The sequence below is a fragment of the Rattus norvegicus genome, chromosome 8, assembly GCF_021556685.1.
Source record: "Rattus norvegicus strain SHRSP/BbbUtx chromosome 8, alternate assembly SHRSP_T2T, whole genome shotgun sequence".
Classification (NCBI taxonomy): Eukaryota; Metazoa; Chordata; class Mammalia; order Rodentia; family Muridae; genus Rattus; species Rattus norvegicus.
This window is the reverse complement of record NC_141541.1, coordinates 77,811,590-77,826,752: the sequence shown is the minus strand read 5'-3', so window position 1 is coordinate 77,826,752 and position 15,163 is coordinate 77,811,590. Positions and strand designations below refer to the sequence as shown.

Here is a 15,163-nt window from a genome sequence, read left to right as displayed (position 1 = left end):
TGACATTTTGGCCCCAGGCACTTACTAAGTTACACAGTGCTGGCTCCTTATGAGTAAAAGTTTCCAGGCACTAGGGTGTAGCATTAAAAAGAGCCAAACTGAATTAGGGACTGACCGACCGAGCACTCTATTAGCCTGCCCCTCCCTCGATCCCTCCCGCACACACTGGGACACAAAGACGGTCAAGTCTAATGCTCTGTGATTTCACAACTTCCTTCAGCACTCTTACTGTACTCGGAAGCCACTAACTCATTGTGCAACTGAATGAGATTGTAGGTTGGAGCTGGACGAAAGAACTGTCATCTGCTTGCGAAGGCACTGGGGAGTTAGAATTCTCATCACTTGTGGTAGGGCAGAGGGCAGATATACTTGCACAATGCATTCTGTTGTGTCACTTTGCACTATGGTCAATGTGTTTGCAATATTTTGAGGCCCTAGACATAATAAAAGACGGATTTTACAATATACAAACTAGATGTAAAACACACTATATTTAAAAAGAACCTTTTATTTTTATGCAGGTCGTTTTGCCTGCATGGCTGTGTACCGTGTGCATGCAACACACAGTGCTTTTGGAAGTCAGAAGAAGGGGGCGGGTCCGTATCCTTGAACTGGAGCTAAAGACATTTGTGAACTGCCGTGTTAGAGCTGGAAATTGAACCTGAGTCTCTGGTTGAGTAGCCAGAGCTCTTAACCATGTAGTCATCTCATTAGTCCCAATGCATTTGTCTCAGTTGTACAGGAGTGTTAACTCTGTCGCCCAATAAAACAAACAGATCTTAAAGCCATCACTTAACCTGAATCCATTTACATCCTAGCCTCTACTATTGAAGATACATTCCTCAGAGCTTCCCAAATGATGTTTTTAATCGACACATTAAACTCATATGTAATTAAAACACCTCATGTTTTAAATCATGACACATCATGTAATGCTCAAATTGGGTGAGCATATCTGCCTCCTTAAGCGTTCTCCGTTTAAGTTTCGATCTTGGTTTGAACTTGTTGAAATAGAATAGTACCATATATTTTCCTGTTGTGCCTCTGCAGGGCAGCAGCACTTTGGGGCTTGTTTCTACTACCCAAGAAACACTCTGTGCCCACTGATTAGCCCTTTCTCACTTTCTGTTACCCTCAGAGACAAAGGTAAATATTGTCTCATGAATTACAGAGGCAGTAAAACTGGCAGTGGACACAACATTGTCTTTGTTTATTGGAATCATAGCTAATAGGCAGAATGGGAAAAAGGTTACAACTTCAAGTCTGTTTCAGCAGTTTATGTCAGATGTGGAACTGTGCAAAGGCTGGTCTGCACACACACACTGTCACTGGAGAAGCTTCTGTGTCAGTGGTGACTGGAATAGATGCCTTCTTGGCATTCTAAGGACTGCAGACAAGTTTTTAGCCCTTGGTGGTGGTATTACATGAAGAAGCAGAGGCTATGTATTCAAGTTCAGACAAGTTTTGCAACTGGGAAAGTGTCTTCAAGAGATTTCAAAGTATGTTATCTTTCAAATTGTTGACTCTAACCTGAATTTTTACTTTTGCTCTGTCTCTTTCCTTGGAGACAGGGTCCCACTGTGTAGCACAGGCTGACTGAATCCATTGAGTTAGGCTAATGTTAAATTAGTATTGTAAAACTGTGTCTAAAAATATAAGTTCACACTATTCTAAAATCAAAATACCCTTTCCCTAGGTACTCTTCCTGGTTACTGACTTACCTTTCCACATTCTGCTCAGGGCCTTTCTACTCTCCATGGTTTCCTTTCTCACCACTCCCTTGTACGGCTGGCTATTTCACATCAAGGAATCTGAGAAGGGCTGAGTCTAATAACACTCTTACTTAGTCTTTATTTTCCCTGAATTCCATGATAATGCAAATAGTACCTTTCAAAAAGATTTACTCTGTAATAACCCTAAATTCATGACATTGCAGAAATACATATAAATATATACATTGCTCTTGTGTACTCAATATCACAGCTCCCTACTGCCCTTTCCACATCTAAGTCTTTCAACTGTAAATAAGTTAGACATCATATCTCATATCAATATACACACAGGCATTTACTTCCCAAGTATGGCCATTCTCTGGCCTTGCAAGGTTAAAACAAGATTAGCCTTCATCTACCAGTACTCACTAGCCCACGTGTGCCAAGGTATGCCGCTCTGATGATACCCTCCACTTGACCAGGAACCAAGTCCAAACCATGGTCATGAGTCAGTTAGCTAGTGTCTACAATCAGGAACAACTCGGTAGCCTTCCTCTGTCTTTCGTAGAAAAGATGGTATTCTTGGAAATCTCCAACCACTTGCTTTGTAGACTGTCTCTGGTTTGGGTTCTCTGGGTGTCTCCACGATGAACGTGAAGATCCCACATTACTGACACTGTTCTTCCTCCTGGTGTTAACTGTTGTATTCCTGAATCTTATTAGTGGCTACCTTTTGTCTTAGGACAGTTTCTGACATGTTTCTTCAATTCTAAGTAAATTAATAAACATCATATTCACCAAATAATAACAATTTTCAGGGTGATTCTTTAAATAAGACTATGTAATTGTTCCTATTTAGCATCAAAACACTCTTAACTTTAACATCTGGTGACTGCTAAATAGTTGTTACTTTAGCACTTATAACTGGGTGATTCTTCTAACTCCATCATTCCATCTGCTGTTTGGCCTTCTATAGAACTGAACAGCTCCCTCCTGTTTGTTTACTCATTTATGATCAGTCTGGACTCTTGAATTACTAGTTTACTCAGAGGATTGCAGATGATTACTATAGTCTTTTAAAGTTTAAATTTTCTTGGACCTGGGACTCCTTTTTAGCTAGCCCTGTGTCCTTTTTTGCCCCCACCACTCTCTGGGCATTTTCTGGCCATCAAATCAAAATGTCCAGTTTCCCCTGATAGCCTTTTTCTTATTCATTTCTGCTGATCCATCTTGCCATTTGCTCTGATTTCAATCACCACGGATACACCAGTGACTCTGAAATCTGTATTGATGCCTTCTAGCTTACATTCAAGTCTTTAAGGTACAAGTCATTTCTACCTCAGTTTAATGTGTTGATAGTAACTGACATCTTTTGAACCAGGGTCTTGTCGTGTAGCCCAGGTTAACCTTAGCCTTCCAGGGGCTGAGACAGTTCCTTTTAAAAAGTTTCTTTTTTCCCCATGTACTGTCTCCTTTACACCCCTAAATGTGAACATGGCATGTATGGCCGCTTAAAGATAGACCTGTGAGCTTCATTATGGCCACCGGTGCAATAGTGGCATAAATGGTATAGAAATAATCATTGGCTTTAAGTCCCACTCTGTGAGACAGAACCCATATCTGCCACTGTTAATAGGGCCAAGAACCTGTGACTAGCTAGGTCATAGACCCCAGAGGAGAATCCTCCATTAGTCTGCTAAAGGAACACAGTATTAAAAAGATTCATAATGACTTTCTGCTCTAGCCATAGATCAGTGCATCTTTAGATCCTCATCAGAGAAGCCACTTCCTGTAGCAGATGGCCATAAACAGAGATCTACAGCTGGCCAATGGACAGAGAAGAAGAGAATGGGGATTGCTTGTTCCTAAACGGGATGCCTAAATCACACCCATCCCCACACGGCTCAAGGATCTTCATGGGAGAAGGGGTAGAGGATTTTAAGAGCCAGAACGGTGGATAACCGAAAGGAAACAGCACTTTTGAGACACAATGATAGATGCACACATGACTTTCAGTGATTGTCATAGTCTGAAGCTCAAGTCAGACAGATCTCAGCAGAGAAGAGGGAAGGTGAGAATGGAGTCCTCTCCCTAAAACGATTATAATGCTATTGACAACTGATAGCCGCTGGGAGAGGGAGTCAGTTTTCTTTAAGGTGTGACTCCTGGTAAGTTGACCATGCTCCAGAGTAGGGCTTGTAACTAAGAGTATCTGGACAGCCAAATTTGAGTCAGTGTGTTTATAAACAAAAACAAACAAGAAACAATCCAAAGTTGAGTAGGAAGGGACATGGAGTAGATCCAGAAAGAGCTGGGGAAGGGGGAATGAATATGATCAAAACACACTGTGTGAAATTTCTTAATAAACATTATGTAAATAGTTATGTAGCCTTTGCATATTGCTCTCCTCTCTTCAAGACTGGGCTTAGTGACTTGTTTCTAACCAGAAGAATATGGCAGAAGTCAGTGCTTAATTTCTGAGACACTATCACTTCCTGTTGCTCCTTTCTAGGGCTGCTAATGCTAGGGTATGCAGGCTTCTGTGTCATGAAGACATTTAGGCAATGCTACACAGCAGTCCAGGCAAAAAGGGCCCATGGCTTACTGCCAGCAACAGATGTACATACGTGTGTGTATGTATGCCTTCCAGCTACATACATCTGTGTGACCCTTGGCTTGGAGGAAGTGGATGTCTCCATTCAACGGCATGACTGCAATTACAGTCCTTGAGCTTGGGGCAGGTAAGCTGGGCTGCACCTGGACTCCAGCTCACTGTGACTATGAGACAGTATTTGTCATTTAAACATGTTGTATTAGGTAACCAAGTACAACCATAGTATCCAAAGCCAGAATCCAGGGAGTAGAAATGATTAAAGCAAATACTTGCAGTGTGCTTTCTTGCCTAACCACACTTTGCCTTTCCCAGTGATCAGCACCATCTCTCCCAGCACTACAGATGCTTCTAGGTAAGCTGTAGCTTATTGACAGTGCCGACTTATCAGTTCTGAAACTTTCCCGCTTCCAAACAGTACCTCATAATACCCAACCTTTCACCAACGCACTCTGGATACAAAAGCTGACAAGAGCCCTGTCCAGACCTGATTACACTGTTTATTTTGTTAAGTTCACTACAGGCTTGCAAGTTGTGTGGGGTAGGATCCCAGTGTCTGAGCCATAGTTTCCTCAGTCATCTCCATGTTCACAGCCTGGTTTCAGCCAACTTTGACCTTTCCATATTCTGCAGCTTTCCTTTTCTAATTCCTACTCATTAAAAACACCACCACCACCACCACCACCACCACCACCACCACCACCACCACCACCACCACCACCACCACCACCACTACCCACACCCACACACACACACCAATCAGCTGAGGCTTTATTTCAGAAACTTGGTTGCGTGTATGTCTTTTTCTTCCTTTTGTAGTTGTAAGAATGGAACTCAGGCTCTCGTCATGTGTACTAGGCCAGCTCTCTACCGCTGAGCTCTATGCCCCCGTCTAGGATGACTTTTAACACGTACTTTATCAGAGCATTCACCACACAAATTCTACTAGAATGTACACCTACAAGGAAAAGAAAAATCTGATTTGGGGCAGGGGCTCATATAGCCATCACCTATTCTTGATATCTGTTTATTCATTCCTGAATGAAACATGTATCTACTGAGCATGGTAACTGTACTGTACAGTACTATACTATACTATACTAATGTGTTATCTAATGATGAACAAATACTCTTCTGTCCCTCAAGAGCTTATTGTCTACTGTGAAGTGAACAATATTGTGAGGTCTGAATGTAACAAGAGGACAATAATGGAGATTTAGTAGACGTTTCATGACATAAAGCTGTAGTTGAATTCTTGAACTCGTTTTCTAAGACTTTATAAAAAGTATACTTTCACATAGAAGAATAAACTAGCCAGGTTTAGGTTCATGGTATTGTAAAATCTCATTTAGATAGAGCTTTTGGTTACAGGCATGACAGGTGTATACTCGACCATAACTCCCCAGCTTGGCTGAAAAAAAAAAATAAAATAAAAAAACGATACAAATGTTGCTATAGTATCATCAACATTATTTCCTAGCTTACAAATCCCTTCGTATTTGTAGCAATGCAGAACAGACACTAAATATGTGTTTAAAAAGAGCCTTTGCTAAGCACAAGTGGAAAGTCAGCTCTACTTGATCTGAGCTGCCTAGAGCTTTGGTTGAAGCGGAAGCCTCTGACATGCAGACTGCAGCAAGCACGGTCCGTCTTCAGAAGAGAACTACTTTCCAAGAGCTCCTCCACTGTCACACCTAGGCTGAAAGTCAAATGAGTCACCACGAGAATAGTTCTGAATTTGCACATGTCACAGAGTTTAGGGGGAAGGTGAAATGATTTAAAAGGAGAGTGGTAGGTTGAGCAAATGATACATTAAATTAAATGTATATTAATGTACATCAGTACATTAAGTGAACTGTAAAATTTGTACAGTTAAGGGGCTGGAGAGATGGCAAAGTAGTTGAGAGTATTGAGTGCTCTTCCACAGGTCCTGAGTTCAATTCCCAGCAACCACATGGTGGCTCACAACCATCGGTAATGGGATCCGATGCCCTCCTCTGGTGTGTCTGAGGACAGCTACAGTACACTCATATTTTTTTAAAAAAATTATACAGTAATTGGATGTGTTATACAAACTTTTAATCCCAGCACTCAGGAGGCAGAGTTCCAGGATAGCCAGGGCTATGTACAGAACCCATCTCAGAAAATCAACATGAAAATCTGTATGTACTAATAATTCAGGTAGCCAGCCTTCCAGAGAATAACTGTAAAGAGAACTTGATAGTAGAAGCTAAGAATTTCAACTTAAGTTATTTTTGAGGATTTTCGGTTTTCCTTTTTTTCAAATTAAGAAAATTTTATGTGTATGAATGTTTTGTTTGTATGTATATAATTGTACCACATACATGCAGAGCCCACCGAGGGCAGAATATAGGTCATCTGATCCCCTGGAACTAGAGTTACAGAGGGTTGTGCGCACCCAAGTGATTGAGAATCAGATGTGGTGGTTTGCCCTGAAGTTATCTGTAATTTGATGCTAATTCCACTGCCCCTAGGACAGCTGCCTAGTCACATTCTCAGGAATCAGGTGACTTCAACAGAACCTTCTCCCCATTGAATTTATAAAATACAGGTGAGGGGCAGGTACAGGATAGAAGGAGGCCTGTCACTGGAGGAGAAGGAAGGATGGATGGGCAGGAGAGAAGTTTGAAGGAGGAGGAGGAGAATAGGAGAGGGAGAGGGAGGAGACAGAGAGAGGGTGAGAAGCCATGGCAGGTGACGTTAAGATTCCGCTCCGTGTATTTACAGGTTGTTATCAATGTTCCTAAGGGATGGATGGTACCAGGCTTTGTATGTTTAAGTGGGCAATTATATCTTACCAACTGGGTCAAAGATTATTGTGTTGTGTGTTCTTTTATGTGAGGGTTTGAGTGTAGCAAAGTATGTGGCTGGGCTGTGTTTCGGCCAAGACATCTAGCAGATATCTTGGGGCACCGAGGAGAAGACCCAGCGGGTAAAAGACCAACATTTACTTTTTATTTTTATATTTTTACAACAACAATCAGACTTGGAACCTCTGCAATAAGTCACTTCTCTAGACTCCAATTTTTGGGTATAACCTTTTATATTAACATGGAAAACACACACACACACTCTCTCTCTCTCTCCCCAAAAAACCATGAAAATTGTATATGAAGAATGAAGACAAAGCTTGTATTTCTGAGATGACAAATACATTTCTGATGCTTTTAGTGTTTATTAAAAAACAGGTAACAAATAGTAAGTCTATCTGTCCCCTCAAATCCAAACTGGTCACACCTCACTGCTGATGCTGCTTTCTGAATTAACATAAAAAAAAAAAGATAAAATCCTAGGCTTAATGGCACCTTCAGCATGTCTGATAGAATGATGGAGTGTATTCCCTGGAATGCCTGCATCCTCATGCTGTCTCTGCTTCTGAAGTGTTTCACCACATTTACATGGGATTTGTACAAAGCAGTAGAGATGCTGTCACCAAAGCTGTCACACCACAGAACGCTTTATGTTTGTATAAAACACAAGGATGGTTGCCTAGCAGGAAAATATTAATTTGCCACTTTTCAGAGATGAGAATTTTTCTTGTTTTCATTTCTGGTGTCCACAAAGGAATTTCAACAGGTTTTCAAACACATCAACAGCAGTTTTACTACTGACAAAAATGGGTCATAAGCAATGCACACAGCTGTCTCTAACATTGGCGATATTTAACTGTTTAGGCCAGTCTCATTTGAGTAGCAATATAATCAAATTGATAATATAATATATGACTGTTCCTAAAATAGCAAGTGATTTTCCTACCTATGATTTTAGAAAAGAATGCTATAAAAATATTTTTCTTATTCAGTTTGCTACCTTGCCAATGGAGCATTCTAGATTCTCCATGCACCAGAGCTGAGGAGTGACTAACTTCTGCTGTCACTGCTCTTCCCGCAGTCAGTAGGTTTCCAAGGCACTTTGTAAGAACTCCAGGATAGCGAGGAGAAACATTCTTGCTAGCCGGTCTTTTGGGCATGTTTCCCTTAAAGTTCAACATTAAACACTGTTATAACTGAGTTTTCTGAAACTTTACTTTCTGTGGTCCAGCCCTTACATTATTTTCCTTTTATTCTGAGCCACTCCTTCATTTTCAACTTGCTGAACAGGCAGGCAACTGCTTTTGGTTTCCCTGGAAACTGGATTCCTGTGGTTCCGGGTAGGCATTCTTGTCGCACCAACCTAAGGGACGAAGCAAGAGCAGAATAACTTAATACATTCACAACTCGCCTGCACACGACCCACTCTGCTCATTTACACAGACTCTCAACTTGGGAATGACCTTTTGTAAATTTTTAAGTCCCAGCCGCATGGTTAACTTAAGAAGTTTTAATCTGACCCAGTTTTTAAAACGTTAAACTTCTAGTAACAATGAGGAAAAAAGCTCAGCTATAAACTGCTGTTACGTTTGCAAGATGCTGAGATGTGAAATTAGAAAGTGAGAAAAGGTTAGGCCTTTTGAAAAACTGCAATTCTGTAGAAGGGCAAGGGAGGAAGGAGAAAGTGAGGACAGGAAAAGGAAATACAAAGGGATGGAAAGAAAAGTGAGGACAGAGAGCAAGGCAGGAAGATAAGGAAAGTCAGTGGAAGAAGAGACGGAGTCTAAAGAAGAAGGAATAAAAATATGAAAGGAAAGAAGGGGAGAAACTGGAGAAGGAGAAAACTGGAGGTGGAAGGGGAAGAGGACGCCAACAGAACGGGGAGGAAAAGGCCTGGAAGGGAAGCGGGGATGGCAGAGGTGAGAGGACCCTAGCTCCTCTTCATGCCTGCTCCAACTTGCACCCATCCCAGGACCAGAGTCCTGCCTAAAGAGAAGACTTGGAAATACTATTACCTTCCTGATCAATTAGAGGCCTCACACAGGACCAAAGCTGTATATAGGCTGCAACCATTTCCACAAAGCTGCCTGTATCTGCCTCAGATTCCCCTTGCCACCTTGCACCAGCAGTGTTTCTGTACATCCCATGCAGTCAATCCTGCAGATTGGAGGGAGAGTATGATACATACATTCAAATCCACTCCTCACAGTCTAGCCTAATGAACATAACGCCAGCACTGAGGTTCACTAAGAATGCACCAAAACCTACAGGGCTGGAGAGATGATGGCTCAGTGGTTAAGAGCACTGACTGCTTTTCCAGAGGTCCTGAGTTCAAATCCCAGCAACCACATGGTGGCTCACAACCATCTGCAATGGGGATCTGATGCCCTCTTCTGGTGTGTCTGAAGACAGCTACAGTGTACTCATACATGAAATAAATAAACCTTAGGAAAAAATGTACTAAAATCTAGTGTCTCTACTTTTTCTTTCCCAAGCTTTTTTGGTTTCTTTTTAAATTATATGACTAGAAATGGGGCAGACCTGAGCGCTTTAGTCAGCCAGTGTGTCTGTTGGTCTCTGACGCTCATGTCTAGCAATACAATCGACTGGTAAGTGCTGATTCTCAAGATGCCTGTCATTTGCCCACTCAGCAGGCATTTTTCCTGAAGGTACTCACTAATTGGGTTTTTGAGGAAGGTAAACATTCTGAAAACTGTGTGTGTTCAGTAAATGTCTGTTACAGAACCTATAGTGGTGAAAGGGGAGCAGATGGGACTCTGCAGTCCAACTCTTGCCTGGTGTAGATGGCAGATGCAGGTCTACTGGAACATGCCTCACAGTAGTTCAGGGCTGCAAACCCTGTCCAAGGATAAACACCTGATTCGAGAGCAGTAGGGATGGACAATCAGACTAAGGCAAGGCTACACTAGAAAGGGATGCAGACAAGTGTTTCACACAGGTTCTGACTTTCCAGTTTTCAGAAAGCTCAGATCTTTCTATGTATATGCTAAAACTAGAAGCCTACAGGTGCTTAGCTTGGTTGAAATTATTAAAGTCCCATTTCTATGGCCTGGCTAGGAAGGTGGAGAGGTGAAATCAGGGTGGAGAACTGCACAGTATACACAATCCTATGCAATGTGAACATCAAAACCCAACAATGATAAAATAAACAACTAAGAAGTCCTCAGTATTTGTAGGAAAAGCTGTTTCTTAAAAGGGCTTCAGGACACTTACTGACTGCATAACAGAGAAAGAAAAGAACAGTGTGTCCACGGGATACACACATGCATTTACTATAGACTAGTTGTGATGGGAGGGGTTCTGTTGACTTTCAAAACACAACGATGGAACATTAGCTATCTAACTGTCCACGTCCCCAGTGCTGGGCTATGCAACAGTCTGGTCCCAGAAAATCTCAAGAGCATCTGTTCCTGTACAGGACACTGCCCAGTAGCACACATGGCTGAATAGTTAGAATGTAGTTAGAATGGTTGGTTCAATAGTTATTGTTAGTCTGTACACTCACTTCTTTTAAAAACCACCTTGTATAACAATATTTTCTTCATTCAGGAGGCAGAGGCAGGCAGATCTCAGAGTTTGAGGCAGCCTGGTCTAAAGGGTGAGTTCCAGGACAGCCAGGGCTACACAGAGAAACCCTGTCTTAAAAACAAAGAAAAAAAAGTTTTCTTCAACTTAAAGTTGCTCAGTTCTAAGGTATTACATTGCTCATTTTCACCAAAAAGGAATCAAACACCCCCATACAGAATTATATGTTATAGTTGGCAGACTATAATTAGTGTTTCTAAATTAAAAGAAAATTGTCTTTTTAGAATATAGGTTTTCAAAAACATTTTTCCAATTATTATTTTTAAGTACTTAAGAAATTTCCTTAGATTATAAAAATCACTACTTAGAGTATTTATAAATGAAAACAGTCACAAAACCGAAGAAAAACACAGTGATAACTAACTTTCTCCATGCTCTCATTTTCTCACCCAGTTTAGCACATTCTACTTTCTCGTGAAAGCTCACTAGGAATGAGGTGGAATGGCTACTTGGCATGCTCCAAAATACTGACAGATCTTCTCAAATGGTGACTTCGGGTGGAGAACTGAGGAGCATACACAACCCCATCCAATGTGAACAATACAAACAACATTAACAATTAAAAAGCTCTTGGCAATTGTAGCAAAGCTATTTTCTCAAAAGTAGTTGGGGACTTTCACAGACTAACTGGGCATAACAGAAAAAGGGAAAAAGAAGACTGTTCACAAGACACACATGTGAGCTCTATGTGAGCTCCCAGGGAACCAGAAGAGGTGAAAGAACTCAGTAATCTGACTAGAAGGTATTTAGCAACATCTGATGGGGAAACGCACTGGATTTGTGCTTACTGGACACTGGGATTCATTTGCAGACAGCAGTGTCCTTCCTGTGACTATGTTTAAAACTGAACTGGTGACAGGACAAGGAATGGGTGGCATGGTAGGGACAGTGTAGAGAGTGACTGCAGCTGCATCTTCAAACTCTAGGTTAAAAAGGCTACTCAACTGATATTTCTAGAAGGGTTTTATAATGAGTATAACATTAATAATAATTCAATAAGCCCTAAGAAATATTAATTCATAAAATACTTAGCATAAAACTTAGCTCTTAATATTTTACTGTATTTTTAATAAGCCATTTTGCTCACTAATTACTAATACTTGCTTTTAAGTATTTCTTTATCTTACTAATTAATTTTTTATTATATCATAATTTTATTATATGGACTCTTGCAAATTGTCTCAGTTGTTGAATGGAAGAGGATATATATATATATATATATATATATATATATATATAGAGAGAGAGAGAGAGAGAGAGAGAGAGAGAGTAACTAAGAAAATACAAGTTTGCTTTGGGCAGACTCAGGCACTGAACTCTTGGATGCCTCATGCATGCACACATATAGCAAGAGAGAATAGAATATGCAATTGTAAAACAAATCTTACCTTTGGTTGTGCTGCAGGGCGCAGTGATTTAGGTGGAAAAGTACAAGGTATTCGTCCATGATGGATGTGATATGGTAACAGGTAACTGGGATCTAATGGGACCCAAGGAACCGAGAGACTGGAGGGTACACCAGGAAGGTCACAATGTGCCTTATGCAAATTATACGCTGTTCTAGTAACTTTTCCATCTGAGGTCTTGTAGATCAGGAGTGAAGAATCTTCTGCTGCGTGAGACAGCAAGTAGGACCCTTCCTGCAAGCTGCATCCAACACTGAGATTCAACTTACAGGCTTATGGTGTCAATCTCATCATGTTCTCCTAACCCCACAGAGCAAAACTGAGCTGCCACAGGAAGAGAACGCCATTTTGGAAAGTATTTCAGGACTAGCAAAAAGTAAAGGTTTCAGAAGCCTTTAAAATTGCTTTATACACTTCAGGCAACTAATCAAAGTTTTTATTCTGAAATTCAAAATATCTGGCCATTTCCTTTTTACCATTTCAGCAATCTGTAAATGTCAGTCATTTAATGGATGAACAATCTATCTACCTCTCTAATCCATGATATACTCCAACCATATTTTCATTCATTCACACTATTACTCACATTGTTTCTAATAGCAAAGAGAATAGAGACACAAAAGTGAATGTGACATGTCCAGGATTCAAAGGTATCAGAAACAGGCAAGGAAACATGCAGGGAAGATGTAGGACCACGGCAGGCTTATGTGTTAATGAGCTACCTGCTATACTACCCCACCCACCTCCATATTAACTCCTCCACATAAGCTTCTGAGATTAACTCCAATTGGGCATAAACTAATATGAGAGATGCTAAGCAATTTGTCCACAGTTCTGCAAAGAGTGGGGTTCAATACAGATCTGGCTTTTAGATCTGCACACAAGTCAGAACCTCAATCACGACCCTGTATTAACACAAAGATTGATGATGGCCAATCTACTACATTTTCTTTGCTTTTTGGAAGGCTTCAAGGGACTCAATGTATCACCAAAAAGAGCAAAAGGTGCATGGGTAGTGGGCTATGTTTTTTTGAGAACACACAGCTTGTAGGTGAAAGAGCCGAAGAGAACAGTTCCCCAGCAGTACTAAATGAAGATGAGCAGCTTTAGTTACACAGAGATGATGCCCACAGACACAATGAGCTGCATTCTCACCAACTCTTAAATCTCAAAGTAACTAGTGCTGACAAAGGAGGTCAGAGAATTATTCTTAGCTTCTAGGGAGGCTTTTCCCTCTCTCATCACTTTTGTATGAGGAAGCAAATGACTATTTGGTAGAAAGAATAAATAACATTTCAAATATTGAGATTCTAATCAATGAAACTCATGTATCTTAGAAGATTGACAGTTTGAGGTCAAACTAGGCTATACAGCAAGATACTCTGTGTGTGTGTGTGTGTGTGTGTGTGTGTGTGTGCGCGTGCGCGTGCACATGTGGATGATGTGTATAAGAAAGAGAGAAGAGGGAGGGAGGAGAGAGAGAGAGAGAGAGAGAGAAAGAGAGAGATATAAACAAAACACACTTGCAATTTCATTACAGCCAGACACTATCATGTTATCTTTCACTACTATTTTTAATTTTCAACTCTGATAAAATACTTTTTACACTTCTAGTTTTTTCATCTATTCCTAACAGCACATTATCAAAGCTTCTAATAACTTCCAGCAAAGAAAATCAAAATATCTATGCAAATACCCCAAAGTACTTACCTACATAATTTCTTTAAAATGTGCTGGAGAATGTTAAATAAACTTGAAATCCTATTAAATGGAAGAGAAACTGATGTGAAATTAAACTGAAACAAATAAACCTAGTAAATATAACCTCACTAACAACACATGTGGCCTATTGCTCACAGCCAAAGGCAGCAGCAGGCTACTAATGCCAAACAAGGACCAGCAAGTAGATAATGTCGGGGTGAGACACATACATTCCTTAATTTCCTTTCATGTTCATGAAGTATTTTGTGTTAGAGCAGTTATAATCATATAATATAAAAATATCCAAATAAAATAAAAATATAGAGTCAGTTGCCAAGAAAACTGACTATTGATGTGTGATGACAGAGTGGGGTCAGACCAGCCAAAGGAAAGCAAACATAACATTTTAACTATTTGGTGCCTCATCTACATACAATAGTATTTCCACTATTATTTCTCTTTAAAAAGTTTTTTTCACTGAGAGAAGTGAGGCAAAGGGTTAGTTATATACTGAAAGACTTTTGTGTTCTTTGTGTGTTCTTAGAGAGTGGACTTTTGTGTAAGCAGGGTTCAAGTGTGACTGTTCCTTCACAAATCTGTGTCAAGTCAAGTGGAGCTTGGCAGTTAACAGTGGTGACTTTATCACTGATGGAATGAACCACTCTCAGTCCCAACTTCTCTGTATATGAAATGGCCACGATGCTACCACAGCCTTTCCTGCCAACTTGTGTGATAAAATGAGATCATCTGCACAAGCTTTTCCCTCACAGTGAGGCACTCCGAGTTCTGAGGACCACTAACTTACTTCTAATGTTTAACATTTAGTATAATGGAGAAATTTCAGAAGTCAGACTGTCCAACCAGTCACATAATTCTGAGGGCTGAAAGTCCTTGGCTGTCTCATCCTCCCCTTCTCCACACAGGGCTAAAATGTGTGTTTTCCCCACACTTTACAGAACACTCTGGGGCTCTAGCTTCCTTTGCATAAAGTAGCAGTTGTTAGCAGTGTGTTTCTCTGCAGATGGAAACAAAGTATACTGGGTTAGGGGACTTCAAGGTCTAGAGAGTAATCAAACACCATCACTATTTAGAGGTAAAGGAAAGGCCACAATCACATTGCATGAGTTTAGTTTTTCCAATGCCCACCACAAAGCACTTCCTTACTTGAGTGCTGCAAGTTTTTCTTTTAATTCTTCTGAGGTGATTTCTTCTAGCATGAAAAGCTTTGAAGTAAACGCATCAATATGACCTAAAAGAAAATATAAAACTTAAAGAAACAGAAGTTGTTGTTGATAT

At 40.5% G+C, this 15,163-nt stretch overlaps 1 protein-coding gene across 20 annotated transcripts in view; it reads right to left on the bottom strand.

The window, feature by feature from the left end:
- Nucleotides 1–7,479: 7,479 nt before the first annotated feature.
- Ice2 (interactor of little elongation complex ELL subunit 2) overlaps nucleotides 7,480–15,163 on the bottom strand; it is a 41,567-nt gene continuing 33,883 nt past the window's right edge. For 6 of the 20 annotated variants that reach the window (XR_015627001.1, XR_015627008.1, XM_087563859.1 and 3 more), the window contains 4 exon segments: nucleotides 15,032–15,116; nucleotides 13,877–13,927; nucleotides 12,149–12,407; nucleotides 7,480–8,517 (listed from right to left, as the gene is read on the bottom strand). Coding sequence is in view for 4 of the 20 variants with exons in the window: in XM_087563859.1 (XP_087419985.1) it covers nucleotides 8,389–8,517; nucleotides 12,149–12,407; nucleotides 13,877–13,927; nucleotides 15,032–15,116 (524 nt within the window). In the remaining 16 variants the exon portion in view is untranslated. 20 annotated transcript variants of the gene reach the window in all.